Raw genomic sequence first — 19726 nt, 5'->3', positions numbered from 1 at the left:
CCTTCATTGCTTCTTCATTTTATTACTTTTTTCTATTTACAAAAGTTTTATCAGCAAAAGTTTTATAATAATTCGTGATTCAATATTTTTTTAAGCATTAAAAAATATCAAAATTTAGCTATTATTGATAAAAAAAATATTTACCATACCTCTAACTACCTTAGAATTAAACTCCACCATCGACAGTTACAATATTATTTTACAATACAAATTTATTCACCGTCAAATACTCATATTAACCACTTGGCTCATATTACTCCCTATCTCTAATTCATATTGAATGGAATATAACCAGGAAAAAGAATGAGAAAAAAAATATCAAGGAAAAGAAATATTTTTTTTTCAAAGAGACAAATGGAAAGAGAACACGTATAGCCTATAATTTTCTAATATAAAATGGAAATGATAGACTACTATTTAAGTGAAGTACAATCCAAAAGTATGTATTAACGATGGAACCCTTCCGTGACAACAATTGAAAAAAAAATGTATCTCTCATGGAAAAAAAAATTGACTGCGAAGTATCTAATAATTTATTCATCATCACACAAGACATAAAGACACCAAGTCATTTCATTTCTAGACGTCAACGAGTAAAGATAGAAATACAAGAGTACGAAGAATGTTACGACCTATTGGCTTTACTATTCTCCAATTGATTGGTTTATGGCAACCGATACACTGGCAGACAAAATGGTCTGTTAAATTTTATCAAATTTATTCTTTAGTAACAATAACATATTTGTATATTCACGTACTATCTGACATCATTGAACTATTTCGAATACAAGAAAATTTGGAGAACTTTATCAACGATTTATTAGTTTTTCTCAGCATGCTAGGATGCTCAATAAAAGCTACAAATATTTTGAATCAACGTTATAAAATAGTTAAATTAATAACAAAGCTTTCAAGTTTTTCTTACTTACCTCAAGACCAAAATGAAGAGTTAATACTACAGGAATTTGATAAATCTATCAGGTGAGCAATTCGAAATTTATTTTAGATTTTGAGATCTAAAATAACCTTTCTAAATTTTGATTCATCTTCAAGGAGCTATTGAGGACGACAATTTAACTAAACTTTCAAATAAGGTTCTTTCTGATCTCTAATATGTCAATTTATACATGGTGAAAATTTCATCACTAACTGTAAATGCGAAAAGTGACAAGCCCACGATTCGAAATTCAAAAGTAGGAAGCCTTTCAAAAGCCTCCTATTGAAAAGTTAATTTTGAATGACTGTGAGTGAAACAATACTATAGTTCAGAAAAATCTTGACTGTTGATTGAGAGAAACTTTTTAATAATTGTTAATAAATACAAAATGATTTCATGGAAGCTAAATTTGAATGAAAAACCCTCTTCCCGATTGACATGCTCAATTCCTCGTTATATAAAGTACAATTGTGAAGTAGAGGTAGTTGCTGAATTTGAGATTTTTTTGCGTTTATTGTTGGTGATTTTTCTACTCTTGTTAGATAGAATATTGATTAATTGCAATTCGAATATCAACGTAATATAATAAAAAACTTATACTTACAACAAATGAAACGTCTTCTAAGACTCAACTAAAAATGCACTTGCAGTGAATCACAAATTGACTTATCATGACTAAAATCTTTGTTTGAATGTATCAAAATATTGGCTTGTTAAAGAATAATTTTTATCGATGATAAACTCATATTGCAATACCTTCTCGTATCAATATGCGCACTGAATAGTAATGATTATACTAACATAGAGCGAAAATAAATGTTGTATCCAGAATAAATATTTTATCAATTTCTGACTGTTTTTTTTCTACTGACGGTATATTACTCTACTTACAATAACTCAAAATTCACTTGTACAGTTAGTGAAAAAATTCTTCCCGTGTATCAAGGTAATTTAAGTAATAATCATTAGTCTAAATAATCTTTTAAAATATTTTTATTTTGTTGCAGCACGAAAACGATAATAAACTTCAGCATTGTTGTAATAACAGCAACACTGATGCAAATAACATTTTTCAAAAATGGCTTGAAGTATATTTTACCATTTAAAGCCTGGGTTCCATTGAATTTATCAAATCCTATCACATTCTGGACTATTTATTCTTTTCAAAGTATTGGTTCATGTCTTGGTGCTACCATAAATACTGCCTACGATACTTTGGTAGCAAGTTTGATACTTCAAGTTTGTGCCCAACTCAGTATATTCAAGTATCGGCTTAGTACCATACTAAAAAGAGTACAATCCAATGTCAAACTCTCAGCAGACATAAATAAAAAAGAAGCTTACTTTTTTGCTAACTTTGTCAAACATCATTGTGAGATATTTCAGTTGGGTTTGATGAAAAAATTTTGATAAATTAAATTATGTCTTATGTTGATAAATCCATTTTTTTTTCGTTCATTTAGATTTGCCAAGACGTTAAATAAAGTTTTTGGGATAATTTTTTTTGCTCAGTTCTTGATAAGTACGTTTGTTATATGTGTAACAGTATACAGCATGTCACAGCTTGATTTTGGAAGCTCTGAATTACCACCCAGGGTTATGTACCTCCTATGTATGCTGTACCAGTTATTTTTATTTTGTCACGCTGGTAGTGAAGTTATTACAAAGGTTAATTTTATTAATTTATAATAATAATAATAAATACAGTTATTTTTTCAATTTAATTTTTATTGTTTATTAAATTTTTAACATGTTGTTTAATAAAGAAAAAATATATACTAGAGTAGTTTCCAATGGAAGAACAGTAAAAACAATAAAAAAATTAAAGTATATTTTTTTTACAATGAAACACTATTATCGTTTTAAGTTCTTTATTTCAATGAATTTTTAGTAATTACTCAAGAAAATAATAAATTCTCTACAGAAATTGAAATATACTCCTAGAAAAATTTTCAAATACGATCATACATGTATATGATAAATTGGCTATATATATTTCATATTTGAAACATAAAAGGTCATGTATAACATACATATACATATATGGTCAATAAAAGTCATATGTATAAAGAAACATACAACCCTATATATTTCATATATAGATAATATAAAATTATGTAGAGAAGAAGGTAGGATTATGGGTCACTTTTTGTTTTTATTCTATTACATTTTACTCTGTTAAATTATTACCAATCATCATTTTTCAAAATCTCTGTTTATTACCAATAAGTTATTACAGTTATTATATCATATTCTTTCAAACTGAATCAGTGAAAACTACTGCGAATCTGTTGTAAATATTCACTGATATTCAGTACCAATTAAATGGCTGATTCATTCGGTGATAGGATTGACACTGGCAATCAGTGAATATTCATTGATTCACAGTAGTTTTCACTGATTCAGTTCAAGAGAGTAATCCTACCTTCTCCTCTATGTATCATAAAATGATTTATGAAACTGTTTTTTAAGGCTAATGTAGAATTCAAATATAACTTACATTTTTTGCTTGACTGTTCTTTTATTAATAGTTTTTAAAGGTACAATTTCGATTATGGAACATGTCTAATCAAGATAAAACTTTAGGAATTTGTTGATCTATGTTAGAAATAAAAAACTTCCAAGAGTTTTTTCGGCGTAAATATCTTAAAACTTTTTTTTTGCCTTGAGAGGATGGATAAAAATATGTAACACTCAAAAGAATTGGTTCCAAGTTGAGGATGTTTCTTAATCAGAATACTGTTCATTTTTTCATACAATAATCTTTAAATAATTTGTTACAATTATTTCTTAATGTTTATCGTGTTATTCTTTTCTTTTTAGAGCACAGAAATCAATGTAAAAATTCATACTATTAACTGGTATTTATTGAATAACAGTACCCAGAAGGGATTATTGATCATCATGCTGCGAAGCCTTAAGCCAATAAAATTTACTACTGGATTTATTATTGATTTGTCAATGGAGTCATACACTCAGGTGAGTTAAAGTGAAATGAAATAAATTTATCAATAATCATTACTGCATTTGGATTATCGCTATAGGTTGTAAAGCTTTCATATTCAATCTATAATATTTTAAAACAATCTTCAGAATAGATATACAAGAGTTTGATAATTAATTTAATAAAATGAAAGTTAAAAATAACATTATGATATTGTATTATTACAAACAATTTTTGAGTTTGATTCCATTTTTTTTTCTACAATAATGTTACTTCAATTTTTCAATGATGATCATCATTTCATGACTTAGCAGTCACGCTTTGAATAATATATATTATTAAATCAATATCAATTTACAAAGCATCTAGGCTGTGGGCATCGTTAATAATGCTAACACGTCTGCTATTTGTATACATTATCTGTATTCTTATTTGTTTTGTTATTCAAGTGGAGGATTTCGATGACTATGGCGAAACTCCTTTCTTAAAATTAGTGATGTCAATAGTAAAACATTGTTGTAATTTTGGGAACAAAGTCTTCAATACTGTGAAAGATAATCAAATAAAGGATCTTTCTCTGATGGAGTAAAGAAAGGTCTTGTTATTTCAGTCGTCAAATAATCATTTTTAAACTTGAAGCTTTTTAAAGCATTTCTTACTACTCATGTGTTGCATGATATAGTGAGATAAAATAATAATATAGTGAAGATATATTAAAGTTTCATTAACAAGTTTTGATATGATTGCTTAATAGAGGTGGAAAATTTTTCATTTATGAATAATTAATGACAAATAATGTATTATTTAGTAATAATATAAAAATGTGTGAAGATTAATATCATCTGTAACTCTCATAATGTGGCTTGTAAGAAACACAGTAATTTAACCCGAATACTTCTTCAATTTATTAAATTAATTTTGTTTTACTTGTTTCAGATGATGTTGATAAATGATCGTAAGATTAATTTTTCAATAACATTTTAGTGCAGAACCATTTAGATATTCTCACCTTACTAAAGCTGGAGAATAAGAAGGTAAAGAAGAAAAAAATAATCAAGAATAATGTCGATTATCATCAATACTTCTTGCCTCTTTGAATGATCCCTGAACATTAAGGTATTTTACAATAAATTACAAATTATCTAAATGAAAAAAAAAAATTAATGTTAAAAATGAGTGAGTGTATTAGACTTACGAATTAAGGCTTTTCAGTTTTCAGAAAACCAGCAAAGGTTTTTTATAGCTTTATCACAGCTATCGAAAATATAACAATAATAATCGTTAAATCCATTTAACTATCCTCTTCGTATACTGTACAATTATTGTACACTAGCTATTAGCAATTCACATCGTTTGAATTCTGCTAAAGCAAAATTTTCAATTTTTTGATTATTTCGTTATTTTATATCTATCGAAGTTACTTTTATAGCGATATTTAAGGAAGCTACTGATTTTACTTAGACAAGTTACAACAATAGTCTCTCATATAGTGAGAATTTATCTTTTTGGTATAAAATTTATAGAGAAAACGGTAGAATGATGGTCCAGTCTTTAATATGGTTCAATCGTTTATTATGCGGGCATGGTGTATCTTCCATCGTTAACTCACAAATATATTGATAAATATCTTCTTGACAATAAACAGGAACTTCGAGAAGTGCCGATTAGTGATAATTTAACACAGTCAAATGTAATTGAGAAAAAACAAAAAGTGACCCATAATCCTAACTTCTCTTCTAATTAATAATAAAAAATAACTTTCCACTGGGAAGTCAAGAAACCTTAGAAAATCAATCACAATTGATTTTAAAATGCTAGTTCTTCGAAAGTTAAAGTCCAGTAATCTGACCATGTCAGATTGTATTTACTATTATTAGACTTGATTGATTTTCGAAATTTTTTAATCACAAAAGGCCAAAACGATTCATCAGAAAATATTATTTTTACATTGAAATAAACAAAAAATAAACCTGAGGTTATTGATAGATATTAAAAAAGCCCCTTATCACTTCATTAACTGTTGGCATTTATCCAAGAAGCTTTTATTAACTTACCCATGCTTCAGCTACTTGTTGATTGTTTTATTATCTCTGAAAAAAAATTAAATTAAAATTGTCATAAACTTGAAATTAATAAATCAATATTGAATTTTATTTTCAATACATTTTGGGATAAAACGTTTCCAACTTTGTAGGTTGATTTAGTCTTAAGATTTATTATCGGCAATCATTCGGGGTGTGTTAGCACGCTTGAAAATACTTTGAACAGTTGCCAAGAGGAATAAATTGTCCAGTACAAACGATTGGCCTGCAATAAAATGAAACCGCCATTTGTTTATACATTATTGCATGTTTGAAAAATTACTACAAGTGTTTTGCAACAATATTATGCAGTAAAATAATCAAGAAAATTGGTGCAGAGAAAACTTTACATTGATAATGTTTATCTAAGTTTATTAAATATGCTTTTCGTCAATTATTCTTATTAATGAATAATAAGTTGTTGCTTATCATAATTCAATAGTTTTTAATGGATAAAAATAAATTAAATATTTAAATACATCGTGTTTTTATAGCGTTCTTGAATTTAATTGGATACTGATTGATTTTACTTCCAATTGTAAGTGAATCAACTTGGTATAATGATTTAGCAAAAGGTTATTCCAATAATTTTTAGATTAGAAACTCGATCAAGAGCTACTAATGAAATGTTGAATTTCAAAGGTCACATGTCAGTGTAAACAATCGAATTAGGTTTTAGGTTAGGCCAGTTTGTCCGGAAGTAACGCTATCCAGTGATTTATGTAAACAGTGATTATTAGTGATTGCAAGTTACCTTAATAAATTAATGATAAAGTCTAAAAATATCATGAATTTTTATTATTGTACAGTTAAATTTATGTTAATAGAATATTTTTATTTCAGGAAAAAGAAAAAAAAAACAATAAAAAATCCAATGAAATGGCAACGTAGTCTCTAGAATGCTTTTTTCTGCGTAAGATCGCGTGTCCGATGGACTTGAAGTTACTTTTGTGTTATTTAGTGGTGAAACATGAGGTCAAGGTTACTCGTCGCAATCCAAGAGTTGTCAAGAAAGTGAAAAAATGAGAAAATGTGGAAGCTTTAAGTTTGAAAAGTTTTACTTTTAAATTGTTCTAATCCAATGTGTGGACTGGTTTTTTTTACAAAATTTCATCATTGAAGAAAATCCCTTCAAGTTTCGGAAGGCAAAGGATGGCTTGAACACTTTTAGTTTGACCTACACCATAAAGATTCTTCAAAAAAACAAAAAAATATCAAAGTTTTTTACCTTGAAGGAATAGATTTTTTTTGAACCACGTGTAAGCCTTAGCGATTATAAAAGGCAATTTTCTTGACTATTACTTCTAGTTTCATGTGACTAATTACTAGAAATTTCTCTAAATATAAATATTTTTACATATCAGTGATAACCTGTTATAGTATACCATGGAGGCTAATGAAATCTTGTTGCAGGGAAACATTGATTCTTTCATCAACACCTTGACCTCTTGAAATGACGTCATTCCTTAACGTCTTAAAACGTTACACCTGAAACGTCATCATATATGAAACTACGATCATATCTTACATACTTTCTTCTGACATTACCGTATGTATATCATACATTAATCCTTACCCTAACGACTTGCGTGTTTATTATCATGATTTCCTTTATTCTTATCGTGAAAGAATTTTTTTTCCGCACTAACCCTTTTTTTATTCTTTTTAACCATGATTAAGTTTGATCTACATTTATGTAATTGCTACTTAGACACATTGTTTGACTTATTATGCGTAAAAAATTTCATTACTTTTTTGCTAAATTAATTATATATTTTGATAATTTAAAAAAAAATTTTAATTATTATTATTTTTAATATTTCAATGATTCAATAAAACACAGAAATATTAATTGATTAGAATTCAATATATTTAGTAAATATTTTTTTTCGGTCTTTTGAACTGATTGATTAATTAGGATAAAGTTAAAACATTAGCTCTATTAATGGCAGAAAAAAGTATCAGAAAAATAAAATAACTAAATACATTTTAATGATTATGTTTCATTGTGTAAAATAAATATATTTATATAATATAAAAAGTGGCAAAAATAGAAAAAAATAATTTTTCTAGTAAAAATTGAGTAAAAGATAAATAATCAATTATTTTCTCTTGATGATCATAAAACAAAAAATCTAGTGATAATTCGATGACAATTTTTCCTCAAACTCAATTTCATTGAAATATAACTAAATAAAATCAAATGTCCATTAGAGATATTTTGTATAAAATAAACTTTATTTTGATACTAAAATCAGAGGATATAATTTGAAATAAACTGATTGATTGGTAATTTTCCTACTCTATAGAATTAAAGGAAAACCGAGGTAAGGCCCAGCCTTAATACCTCGCCAGTCCTTGCTGTGTAATCCTCCGTTTTGATCTTGACGATTGTTATTATATTTATAAGTTTTTGTAGTTTGATTATCACTTATTCTAAAAATTATTTCTTAAAAACAAATCATTGAATTTGAAAATAATTTGGAATAGTAAAAAAAAGTCTGGAAGAAGTGAATATAAATTTTCAGTAGAAATTCAATATTTCATTTATATGTAATGAATGGTTTAAACTGACATTCAAGATGAATTGAATTGATTAATTACTCGCAGGAGCAGGAAAGAAGTTAATATGATATAAATATTTAGAAAAAATTGTGAAAAAGTAAAAAAAAAAGGCATATTGTTATTATCGTTTCATTTTTTTATTATTGTTTTTTGTATGATGATATTTTTTATAATCAATACCTATTAAAAGGGTAATTGAATATAAAAAAACCACTTAAGGAATTTTTTTGTCCATAAGTTAAAGAATTTTAGTAGTCAATAAAAACTCTAGTGAATCCCATTAACCTTTAGCTTATCAAATGCTCATCTGGTGTATTATTCAAACAAGTAGAAGAACAATATAGTACGAAAGTTGTGATTTTCAGTCATTCGTATTATCCTAGAGTTTGCGCCAGTGGCAACGCTAAAAAACACTACCAAGTTGGGGGAGGGGTTGATACGAGCACATAAAAGGACTTGTCGTACTTTTCTGTTTTACAGTTCTTTTTAAACCTCTTATTTGACGCAATCTAATCTTTCAAAAAAAGTTAGCATCAACTAACAACATAACTTGACAAAAAAAAAAAGATTTGAGAAATAAAGAAGAAATAAATCACTAGTAAAAAAAATATTAGTGAACTTGAAAAAAGTGGTATTTTAGTTTGAAATAATTAAAAAGTATTTAAATAATTGATTTTTTTTAAACAAAGATAAATAGCAATGAAGAATTTTCTATCATTGTCAAACTTAGTTCTAGTGATTTTGATTATTTATTCAATCAGTTTTACTAGTGCTCTAACGACTTTTGGGAAAACTAATACACAAAATCAAAATCCACCCTCACCATCAACTCCAGGTAGATCAATTATTTCTCTTTTAAATCTCCAATTTTAATTCATCAATTAATAACTTTTTTCTTCACTAAATTTTTGTTTTAGTTGATGCACATCTGCTTACTGTGTTTTATCACTGCAATTATGTAATTATGTCTGTTAGATAATCTAATTAACTTAATAAAAATATTTAACGAAAACATCTTGGGGATGCCTGAAGGCAAGAATTAAGCTTAATGAATTTTTTAAACATACTTTATTAATGCACTGAATGATTAAAGTAATGTGCAATAAATAATTGTTGTTGATGTAATTTTTTTTTTGATTGGTAGTTTGTATATTTGTAGTTGATGTTTAGAGTAGAAATAGAATATTTTTATTTTAGTTATGGTGGAGGTGGTAACAGCCATCAGTAGACCATCAGTAACATTTGAAATAGCTCGTTTAACTAGTATGGGAAGAGCTAGTGGTGGCAGACCTGGCATGAAGACTTCTCATTCAGGACATGGCAGTTGTAATTAATTTACTTGCACAAATCAATGTACTTTTTTTTATTTTAAAATCTAAAAAATATTATTAAAATTGACTAAACTTGAAAAAATCAAGAATTATAGATTTTTTGAAGATAGAAAACTGTAAATAATTATAAGCTTTCTGAAGGTATTGATGTTATTGAGTAGATATCATCAAGTATCAATCATTTGCACAAAAGGGTACTCAATAATTTAGTAGATGATATTGAAAACTAAAATGTCAAGAGAATGATTATTTCACATTTATTTTGTTTGTACAAATATTATTTTCATAATTACTTTCTTATGCTTTGCGTGATTGGGTCAACGTGAGTGTGAGAATTCAAGATAACGATAGTTCAAGTAAGCTGACTTACTTTCTTGGGTTAACATGAAGTAAAAAATCATATGATTATGATAATGAAGGTCACAGTGGAAAAAGTAAAAAAAAATTACCGCTTTTTAAAAGTTTGTAAAGTTAAAGTTTTTATTTTACTTCAATCCTTATTATTGTTTTTAAACTAACACTGCTATTTATTTCTTAGGTTAATAATTATTTATATTCATCAATTTATGTAATTATTATTTATTATTAATAAGTTAATTATTATTTTATTATTGAAGTCATATTGAACATGCTAAAATCCCTGATTTCTAGTGGGTAAAGGACGAGATTGTAAAGTTAATGAAGATTGCGTTGTAATACAAAACGCCACATGTCTATCAGATCCACATGATGGTAAAAAACGATGTCTTTGTGGCGATTATTCTACTCCAATTAACGGCCATTGTAATAATAAATATAAAGGTAATTTATAAATGATTTTAAATCAAGTTTATAGATTAATAATGAATTTATATTTAAATGAATTAGAATAGTCTTCTTTAATTTAATTTCTACTTGCTTCATTTTTGAGGAATTATAATGAAATGCATTAAATATTATGGAAGTTTAATGGAGCTATTTTAATTTTAATTCTAGTGAAATAAAGATTTTATTAACGTCCCAGTGAGGAGTTATACTAACAGGTCCGATTGGGTGAATCTCAAATTTTGACATATCTTCACATTTCAAGGTCCCCATAGTTGAATACAACAGTTTTCAAATAAACGTCTGTGTGTGTATGTTCGTATGTACGTTCGGAATTATTTTTTGTCTCGATTATCTCAAAAACAAAAAATGATATTGATGTGGAATCAATTGTATTCAACGCACAAATACACAACTCAAAACTTATTAAGTTTTTAGCAAAATCAGTCCAGCCATTTTTTATGCAGAATCAAAAAATTTAAAAAAAACGATAAGCTAGCAAAATCTTTTCATTATTTTCACTCAAACTATTGCTGAGTACTGATATTTATTAGTTTAAATCAAGAATTGAATTAAAAAATAACTAGTAACAACAAAAAAGAGTTCCTCATTACAGATAAGAGGTAAAATGATTAAAAATTTCAGTTTTTTCTAATTATATCGTCATCTATGAGAGATATAAAAATAAGCTTTAGACAGAAATTGAAAATTTTTTAATTTTATAAAAAAAAAATTCTTCGATTTTATTCCTCATTTTTGGTAGTTTATCAGTAAAATGACGGTAAAGATAAAAAATAATTTATTTATTATTTTGAACAAAAATTTAAGCTGTTAATTTTACTTTAAAAAAATCTTTTGACTTTATTCTTTTCGGTTTAGCTGTAAAATGAAAATAAAGGTTATTTGTATAACGATTACTTGTCAATAGTAATGAATGTTATTAAAACAATCTGATAATAACTATAAGCAAGTAAAAATTAAATTAAAGAAGTTTTTTCAATGAAAATCCATTTAATTAATTTATGATCAATTCATTAAGTCCATTAACAAATACTAATTAGAAGAATGAATTCCTTTAGCGGTAGGAGCACCTTGTGATAATCATGAAGAGTGTGATGAAGGAGCTGAATGTATTTTCGGCAATAATACATCTCATGGAAAAAAATGTCAATGTATGGAAGGCTATTATGAAGAAAACAATAGATGCAATGGTAAAAAAATGGTACTTTATTGTTATCATCAATTGTTTTAAACATTTTCATTAATAAATTGTTTTTTTATTATTAAGGATCGCAATCGATATTTAATTCTTCGTCAATTATTCTCATAATCTTCACAATGCTGTTGGCCACTAGCATGAATTAAATCAAGTAAAGGATAGTTGATAATATGAAAAACAAGAGAAAGACTGTGAAAAGAGTAAAAAATTCTTCAATATCTTCTAAAAAATTCTTAATGCTTTTTAAAATTCTACAACAATTGGATTCATCGTTCAATTAATCACTTCAGCATAACAAATAAGAAAATAGAAAATTCATTAGTAAAGTAGATCGAATAAATTTTGTATACAATTTATATTTAATTGTAATTTTTATGTATTGTATCAACTAATTAATTATGTCAATTAATAATAATATTCTTTACATATTGATTTTATTTATAAGGTTTACCGATCTTACATTATTCGATCATATAGAGTGAAATATTCAAAGATTCACTTGTACTTTCTTTTGATGCACGAAAAAAAAATAAAATCAATAAAAATTCTTCCTGTATTTGATATTTTATTAAAGTAAATTTTTTTTATTTATCCTTAAAAAAGTATTATTAATTAATTATACTTTTTTCATTTTAATATTGTTTATATTACATCAAATCATTGATTTTATTTATTCTTTTTTTTTCTCAGTATCATATTGGTTACCGACTGTCCAACCTTCCCTCCGAAACTCATTTTTGGTGTCTCCAAGCTCCGTTCCACCTTAAAATCTAAAAAAAAAAATTTATCATCACGATTTTTGAGCCCATTTAGTAAGTATTTCATCGCCATTAATTAATAATTATTCAACAAAAACATTCCAATTCATGGTTATTACCATTTTTAAAGTGCTCCTGCAGTTCATCCTTAGTCCAATTGCACGAAGAAATGACAAAAAATCCAGTATCTTTCAGAATTCGAGTCACATTGTTGATATACTTTTTCCTCTGTTCTTGATGATTGTCAGGATTTAAACTAATTGCATCATAAGTTCCCTTGTCATGAATTAACGTGAAACGTTCATTCTCAATTCCACTGTCTTCCACGTTCAAAATATCACCGACGATAAGTTTTATGTTGCCTTCATCAATTTGATTGTCATTCAAAATAGCTCGTGCTAATTTGATAGCTTTTGGAGAATAATCAACTCCATAGAGATTCTTGAATCCTCTCTTCAGTAATTGGACTAGTGTCCAGCCATTGCCACATCCTAAGTCAATTATCTTGTCAGTTTTTTCAATGTTTAATTCTTCTATGCATCTAATAATTTATGTTCATTAATTAATTTATGATCATTGTTATGAATATTTACTTGAATTAATAAGAATTGGAAGTTAATTAATTACTTGATTAAATTTTCTGCATTCTTTTTTCCAAACCAAACTTCGCCAATGTCTCCGTATTCTTGAAAATTGTTTATTTCGTCATTGTAAATATTTTCCCAGCTGTCAAAAATAGTTAATTAGTCTATGTCAGACATTTTTTCGAATCTTTCTATAAAACATAATGGTCACTTTTGGTTAGAATAAATAATTGGGATTTTTGAGTATTTTTGAATTATAAGATTTACTGAAAATTTAACTTAATCGTATAATATTATATGCACAACCAACCAACTAAATATAGCAACATCGATTAGATTTTAATAATAAAGAAGCATCAAATGAACTTTATTGTTTCTTCGACAAAACATTTTCAGACAAGTATTATTTTTTTACTGTCTCTAGTAACCAAATCAACGTCAGATTAACGACAGACTTACGTATATTAACCCAAATTCGTTATTTACGTATGAATCTGCCGTTTATCTGAAGCAGACAAGCGTAAGATTTTCATCAGAAATGATGGCTACTAGGGATTGTTGGTAAATAAATAAATGAATACTTGAACATTTAGGGAGATAAAAAATTTGTTTGGATAAAAAAATAAATAAAATTTACACCAAATAATGTATAACCTAACAATTTAATCAAAATTTTATGTTTACTTACTAATCATAAGTTCCTAATTCCGAAGAATTTAATTCTCCACTTAGTTCTTCGCTCATTTTTTATATTTCCCAGGTATTAACGCATGTGTTTGGGTGTTACTTCTTAACTAAGGTTATGAAAAACCCCGGTTTATTTATTATTTACACGTAATGTGATTTAAGCCGAAGTAACTAAAAATTTAAATCACTCACAGTTGGGATTTAACTAACAACATAAACTAAGTTTATGTAATTGTCTTTTAAAAAAAGATAGAACTAAGGTTAATCTTCATGTTTGACGAAGAGGGCGTTACTGTAGCCGGCACTGTTAATCAGCTGACTTTTCCGGAAACAGTTCGCCGTATTATTTTGCGGTAAATCTATTAAAAAAATATTGTTTTGTCATTCTGCTGAGTAATTTTGAGTAATTAATTGATATTCCAATTATTCATTAATTATTAAGTATTATTAAAACATAAAAAATAATAAATTTACCATTACACAAGTTATTAAACAATTTAAAGTAGCAAAATGAATGTTCAAAAATTTCAACAACTTACTGTTTCAATATTAAGTAAGTTAAATACATATTTATCTTGACATCAATCACAATTATATTTTATTTTGGTATTTCTTGTTTAACGATTTAATAATAAATTTAATAATTTAAAAAGATAAGCAAAATATAAAGCCCTTGACGTTGAAGAATATCATTAGAAATGCATCAACAGCAGTGAAACAAAAGCTAGAGGAGGAGGTTAAGAATAATAAAAAACCCAAAACTGGTATATTGATGATGAATATGGGTGGACCAACAAATACAGATCAAGTTGGTGAATATTTATTGAGAATTATGACAGATAGAGATATGATTCAACTTCCAATTCAAAGGTATTACTCCAATTTTTATGTTATTGAATAATAAATATTATTAATGAAAAATAAATATTCTTGATAGCAAACTTGGACCATGGATTGCTCAAAGAAGAACTCCAGATGTAAAGAAAAAGTATGAAGAGATAGGAGGTGGTTCTCCAATCCTAAAATGGACTAATCTACAAGGAGAATTGATGTGTAAACAATTGGACAAGATTTCTCCACAGACTGCGCCTCATAAATATTACGTAGCATTTAGATATGCTGATCCTTTAACAGATGTAGCACTTCAGAAAATAGCTGAGTAAGAAGCAATTAGTGTTTAATACTCGACAGGTTTTATTTATTATTTTTTAATCATCTAGAGATGGTGTGAAACATACTGTGATATTTTCTCAATATCCACAATACAGCTGTGCTACATCAGGATCAAGTTTTAATGCGATTTATAATTATTACAAAACAAAGTAAGTCATTAAAAATAAAATAAATAATTATTGTTTATTCTAAAATTATGGAGTTTATTAGTTTTATATTCATTTGAAACAAATTATTCATACAATTTAAAAGATAAATATACTTTTCTTTTTTTCTTATTTGAAAAAAAAATTTATTTACAGAGGATTACCGGAAAATATGAAGCTAAGTATTATCGATCGATGGCCAACACACCCACTCTTGGCAAAAACATTTGCAGAACGGATTAAAGAAGAGTTGAAGCATTTTCCGGAACAGATAAGAAGTCAAGTTACTATTTTATTCTCAGCACATTCGATACCATTGAAAGCTTTGAACCGTGGAGATCCTTATCCAAGTGAAGTAGCTGCAACGGTTCATCTAGTTATGCAAGAATTAAAGTATTGTAATCCTTATCATCTTGTTTGGCAATCAAAAGTAAATCATTCACTTGTTACTATTAATTATTAGTGGATTGGAAAAGAATGTAATGAATATTTTCAAATAATCAATTCATTTTATTCTTTTTAATTTTTATTCATTTATTTGTAATTCAATTGAGTTTAGACATTTGAAAAAAAAGTTAGAAAAAAACACTATGAAAAATATTTATTGAATTGTATACTCAAATGCATTGTTTATAGTTTATTGAAATATATTATTTGGTATAAATAGTTTTAGCAATTTAGTTAATGAACTCAATAGAAACATTCTAATCAAATTTTTGAAAATATTTTAGGTCGGTCCTTTACCATGGCTTGGTCCATTCACCGATGATGCCTTAAAAGGATATGTTAAACAAGGGAAAAAGTACTTTATTCTAGTACCAATAGCTTTTGTTAATGAACATATTGAAACGCTACATGAAATGGATATTGAATATTGTGAAGATTTAGCTAAAGAGGTAATTATTCTTATTTAATTAGCAGCAAATAGATTTTTTTTTTTGATGAGTACTAAGTATGAATACAAGAAATTGGAGCGAGACGACCTACTTGTAAATTTTATTCATCTGTGTGGATACAAAGGTGTAAATTTTATTATACGCAATCTAAAAAAATTTTTTTTTGCATAATTTATGTATTTCTCCTAAAATATGTAGATTATGTTTTGTTTTAGCATAGGTACGTCAAAATAGATATAGAGTGTTGATATTACATTTTTTTTAGTTGGGAATTGAAAAAATACGTCGAGCAGCTGCACCAAATGATCATCCTATTTTTATCGATGCTTTAACAGATATTGTTTCTAATCATCTACGATCTAATGAACCAATTACTCCTAAATTTATGACGCGCTGTCCTCACTGTGTTAATAAAAATTGTGAATTGAGTAAACAATGGTATTCACAACATTGTAAGTTCTAATAATAAATCAACATTTATTATAAAATAATCGAAACAATATTTTTATAATAAATTTCATTAGAATAAAATTGAAAAATATTTTCAAGGTTTCAATTTTATTGTAAGCTAGGTTATTAAAAACTTGAATTATGATTGAAAGAGAGGTTTCAAAATATTGGTTGAAGAAATTGTAAGTTTTGAAAAAATACGTTATATTATGTTATTTAACGTAGTGTAGTACATTACTATTAAAAGAGTGGAAAAGTTAAACTTGACCACTTTTAATTGAAGTTGTGATTGAAATGTCTGCAGTATAATATGATCAATTACTTCAATAACAATCTTTAAACTTATTTTTTTAGTACCAAATTTTTTATTAATAAAATTAAAGATAAAACATTCTTTAAGAGTAATTGTTAAGTTATTTTTTAAAATTTTATAAATATGTTGTCATCATTCAATTTATTGTTTATTTCATTTTTTCATTGAAATATAAATATATTTATTACTTATTATAAAATAATTATTACTTAACAGTACTACTGATAAAATATCGTTTTAATGTTAAGTTTTTTTTAACAATATTTTACAGTAAATGATTTAAAAATAATTCTCGCTGGAAAGTTAAAGTAATGCTATCTTTCGAAATTTTCTGTGACTAATAACAAAATTGGTACGAAGTGGGGATAGTGGTTGACGGTTCACAAGATGGCGTCAATATTCGCGTCAAAGTCATTTTGTTCTAAGTAATTACGATTTTTTTACATTTACACAGTATTAATGAACGAAATTAAAATCTAATTAAATGTTTTTAATATAAATAATAAACTTTCAAGTGCTTTGAAATATTTTGTCAGTCTATAATAAAAATAAAATACGAAAAAAATCGTAAGATTAAAGAACGGAATCATGTTGACATTGTCGACATGTGCGTTATTCTGTGGTGCCACAAATGATTTAGTGGGAAGTAATAGAACTATTACATTGTCAAGTAGTTGATAAAACGATGAAAAGCATTCAAGTATTCCAGAGAGTGTCATGATATCGTAGAGTGTAGGTGAGCCTGTGATATGTTGTGCCGTGGAAGGTTGAAAATGCAATGCGGTACTGTAGGATTTTGTGCTGTGTTTTCATATTTAATTATTATTATCTATAGTGTTGTTATTGTTAATGGCATGTTAGAACATCGGCAATGTAACCATCAACATCCGAAGCCACATGAGGTGAGTTTTTATTTTAATTTATTAATTCTTATCAATTATATGCATGCATGGAAAGGACAAACTATTTTATCTATATTCTAACCTACAATGTTATTTACATTTTTATTAACATCCCGCCACTTTAAACGAAGTCGGCAATAAAGAAAAGCTTCAGTTTGTTTATTAATCACTTTCAAATGATATTCGAATATTTTCCGTCATGATTAATTGAATAAATTTTCTAATAAAATTTAGTGTGATTTGGTTTTTAAAAATATCTGTATTTTTGTAATTAATCTATTATAATAATCTTCTTGTGATTTACATGAAAAAAAAATGTTTTAAAAAGATACAAAGATAAAATTGGAGCAGGAATTTTAAATTAATTTGTTATACAAATAAATAATTATAAATATCATAAACAAGATAATTATTAAGACAAAATAGTTTTTAACTTTTAAAAAGTTATTTAAATATTTTTCGTGTCTCAAAATAAGTTATAGAAGGGTTTATTTTATTTAATCCATCATAGTTAAAAGCAAGTCAGCCTAAAAGTTACTCAACCGTAAATCGCACTAAAACTTATTGGTCAGGATCTTCTGTAAAGATACATTAAACTGATATTTGAAATATCTTTAAATAAAATTATGTCACGTTTTTTCTCATGTAGTGTAAGAAATTTATCAGAAACCAGCAACTTTTTAAAAACCTGCTCATAATTTTATTGTTAAATGGATCACTTCATCGATTCTTATGCAAAAAAAAAAGATCTTTTATTAAAGTTATTTCTTAGAATACCTTTTTTCCTTGGTGAATACTTATTGACAGTTAATTTATTAAATTTTTTTATCTTCATTCCTTCACTATTGCCCTTGTCCCTCTTATTGGAAAGACGATAGTCGCGTGAATAATTGATAAATCGAAAAGATACATGAGCTAAAATAAATACATTCATGTAAAAGAGTTGGCAAAACAAATTTTTTTATGTTTTACTATGTATTCTAGAATATGTCGGGTTATGTGTTAAGTATAAGGTTGTGAATTATTTAAAGGACTTTCTAGTGAATTTCTAAAGGATAATAAATAGATAAAGTGTCGAGTTGTCGCGAGGCGACGTAGCAGTGAAAGTAAGAAGCGTGCCTTGGAAGATACTATTTTTTTGTAACCCTTGCACGTGTGGTGACGATATCATCATTGAAATCACGTGCTTATAACAATTGATTTCATCTTTTCGGTATTATCGTGAGCATACAAAATTTTTTTTATCATTGGCAATGTTTATTCATGGTAGTCTTGATGAAAATGAGGTGATGTTGAAGTTTAAAAGTGAAATACCGGAATAATTGATAATTTTTTTATATTGATTTTTTTATCATAAAATGCATTAATTGGTGTGTGTGTGGCATCGAAAATTTAGTTGACAACTTTTTTTTTGTTTTAAATCCTACGATTTTTTTTATTACAATTACGTTTGAAAGTTTTTTTAAAATTGTTTTCGTTATAAAAATATAGAAATGTCTCATAGATTCGATTGGATCTTTTGTAAGCTATAAAATCGTCAAGTAGAATTTCAAACTGGGAATTTAGTTAGTTATATAATGTAATTATTTAATTAAATTTATTTACTATAAAAGATAATAGAAAAATACGTTGAGAGTCAGCAAAGTTCGTTTTGTGTCTTACAATTTTTTGTAGTATTTTTATAATTAAAATATCAATTAGAAACTGTATTTGAAATTGGTAATTTAGTTAGCTCCATTATATTTTCTAATTATTGAATTTTTTTATAAAAAATAAAAAAAAATTTATTCGAATTCATCGAAGTTTAATTGTTTTTCAATATTCTTTTCGTTTGTTTATTTTTAATTTTCTTTTAATTTTATACAAATTCTTTTATTAAGAATAAATAATAGTAATACATTACAAACTTTAGTTATTGATATTAACAAATTAATCA

At 26.4% G+C, this 19726-nt stretch overlaps 5 protein-coding genes across 5 annotated transcripts in view; 4 read left to right on the top strand and 1 right to left on the bottom strand.

Annotated features, from left to right (window-relative positions):
• Positions 1–179: 179 nt before the first annotated feature.
• LOC118070057 (odorant receptor Or1-like) lies at positions 180–4935 on the top strand. Its single transcript, XM_035088474.1, has 5 exons — positions 180–981; positions 1945–2322; positions 2401–2605; positions 3761–3916; positions 4818–4935. Exons 1-5 carry the CDS (start codon positions 623–625, stop codon positions 4863–4865), a joined length of 1146 nt encoding a protein of 381 aa, XP_034944365.1. The 5' UTR covers positions 180–622; the 3' UTR covers positions 4866–4935.
• Positions 4936–8887: 3952 nt separating this feature from the next.
• Positions 8888–12214, top strand: sosie. Its single transcript, XM_035088518.1, has 5 exons — positions 8888–9362; positions 9725–9853; positions 10510–10659; positions 11742–11873; positions 11951–12214. The coding sequence occupies exons 1-5, from the start codon at positions 9227–9229 to the stop codon at positions 12025–12027; spliced, it is 624 nt and encodes a 207-aa protein (XP_034944409.1). The 5' UTR covers positions 8888–9226; the 3' UTR covers positions 12028–12214.
• LOC118070091 (EEF1A lysine methyltransferase 2) lies at positions 11869–14161 on the bottom strand. The gene is made up of 4 exons (XM_035088517.1): positions 13912–14161; positions 13267–13365; positions 12759–13180; positions 11869–12651 (listed from the first exon to the last, which is right to left on the bottom strand). The coding sequence occupies exons 1-4, from the start codon at positions 13965–13967 to the stop codon at positions 12548–12550; spliced, it is 681 nt and encodes a 226-aa protein (XP_034944408.1). The 5' UTR covers positions 13968–14161; the 3' UTR covers positions 11869–12547.
• Positions 14162–14241: 80 nt separating this feature from the next.
• FeCH (ferrochelatase, mitochondrial) lies at positions 14242–16931 on the top strand. Its single transcript, XM_035088516.1, has 7 exons — positions 14242–14463; positions 14564–14780; positions 14848–15069; positions 15131–15232; positions 15386–15659; positions 15961–16125; positions 16391–16931. Exons 1-7 carry the CDS (start codon positions 14421–14423, stop codon positions 16586–16588), a joined length of 1221 nt encoding a protein of 406 aa, XP_034944407.1. The 5' UTR covers positions 14242–14420; the 3' UTR covers positions 16589–16931.
• Positions 16932–17283: 352 nt separating this feature from the next.
• Positions 17284–19726, top strand: part of Invadolysin (leishmanolysin-like peptidase, invadolysin) — a 34544-nt gene continuing 32101 nt past the window's right edge. Inside the window, exon 1 of the mRNA XM_035088464.1 lies at positions 17284–17790. Within this exon, the coding sequence (XP_034944355.1) occupies positions 17638–17790 (153 nt within the window). The 5' untranslated portion in view covers positions 17284–17637. The remainder of the gene's footprint in view (positions 17791–19726) is intronic.

This window comes from Chelonus insularis, unplaced genomic scaffold (genome assembly GCF_013357705.1).
Source record: "Chelonus insularis isolate UGA/USDA-ARS -01 unplaced genomic scaffold, ASM1335770v1 contig_50_pilon, whole genome shotgun sequence".
NCBI classification, from domain to species: Eukaryota; Metazoa; Arthropoda; class Insecta; order Hymenoptera; family Braconidae; genus Chelonus; species Chelonus insularis.
The sequence above is the reverse complement of the archived record's forward strand: the minus strand, read 5'-3'. Positions and strand labels throughout refer to the sequence as shown.

Excerpts from the sequence above, each read along its gene's own strand:
- LOC118070057 (XM_035088474.1), top strand. The coding sequence starts at position 623 with ATGTTACGACCTATTGGCTTTACTATTCTCCAATTGATTGGTTTATGG. Across the intron at positions 982-1,944 it reads GAATTTGATAAATCTATCAG|CACGAAAACGATAATAAACT; the intron begins GTGAGCAATTCG and ends ATTTTGTTGCAG. Across the intron at positions 3,917-4,817 it reads CAATGGAGTCATACACTCAG|ATGATGTTGATAAATGATCG; the intron begins GTGAGTTAAAGT and ends TACTTGTTTCAG.
- sosie (XM_035088518.1), top strand. The coding sequence starts at position 9,227 with ATGAAGAATTTTCTATCATTGTCAAACTTAGTTCTAGTGATTTTGATT. Across the intron at positions 9,363-9,724 it reads ACCCTCACCATCAACTCCAG|TTATGGTGGAGGTGGTAACA; the intron begins GTAGATCAATTA and ends TTTTTATTTTAG. Across the intron at positions 9,854-10,509 it reads TCATTCAGGACATGGCAGTT|TGGGTAAAGGACGAGATTGT; the intron begins GTAATTAATTTA and ends CCTGATTTCTAG.
- LOC118070091 (XM_035088517.1), bottom strand. The coding sequence starts at position 13,967 with ATGAGCGAAGAACTAAGTGGAGAATTAAATTCTTCGGAATTAGGAACT. Across the intron at positions 13,181-13,266 it reads AATGCAGAAAATTTAATCAA|ATGCATAGAAGAATTAAACA; the intron begins GTAATTAATTAA and ends ATAAATTATTAG. Across the intron at positions 12,652-12,758 it reads GCAGGAGCACTTTAAAAATG|ATTTTAAGGTGGAACGGAGC; the intron begins GTAATAACCATG and ends TTTTTTTTTTAG.
- FeCH (XM_035088516.1), top strand. The coding sequence starts at position 14,421 with ATGAATGTTCAAAAATTTCAACAACTTACTGTTTCAATATTAA. Across the intron at positions 14,781-14,847 it reads ATTCAACTTCCAATTCAAAG|CAAACTTGGACCATGGATTG; the intron begins GTATTACTCCAA and ends TATTCTTGATAG. Across the intron at positions 15,233-15,385 it reads TATAATTATTACAAAACAAA|AGGATTACCGGAAAATATGA; the intron begins GTAAGTCATTAA and ends ATTTATTTACAG.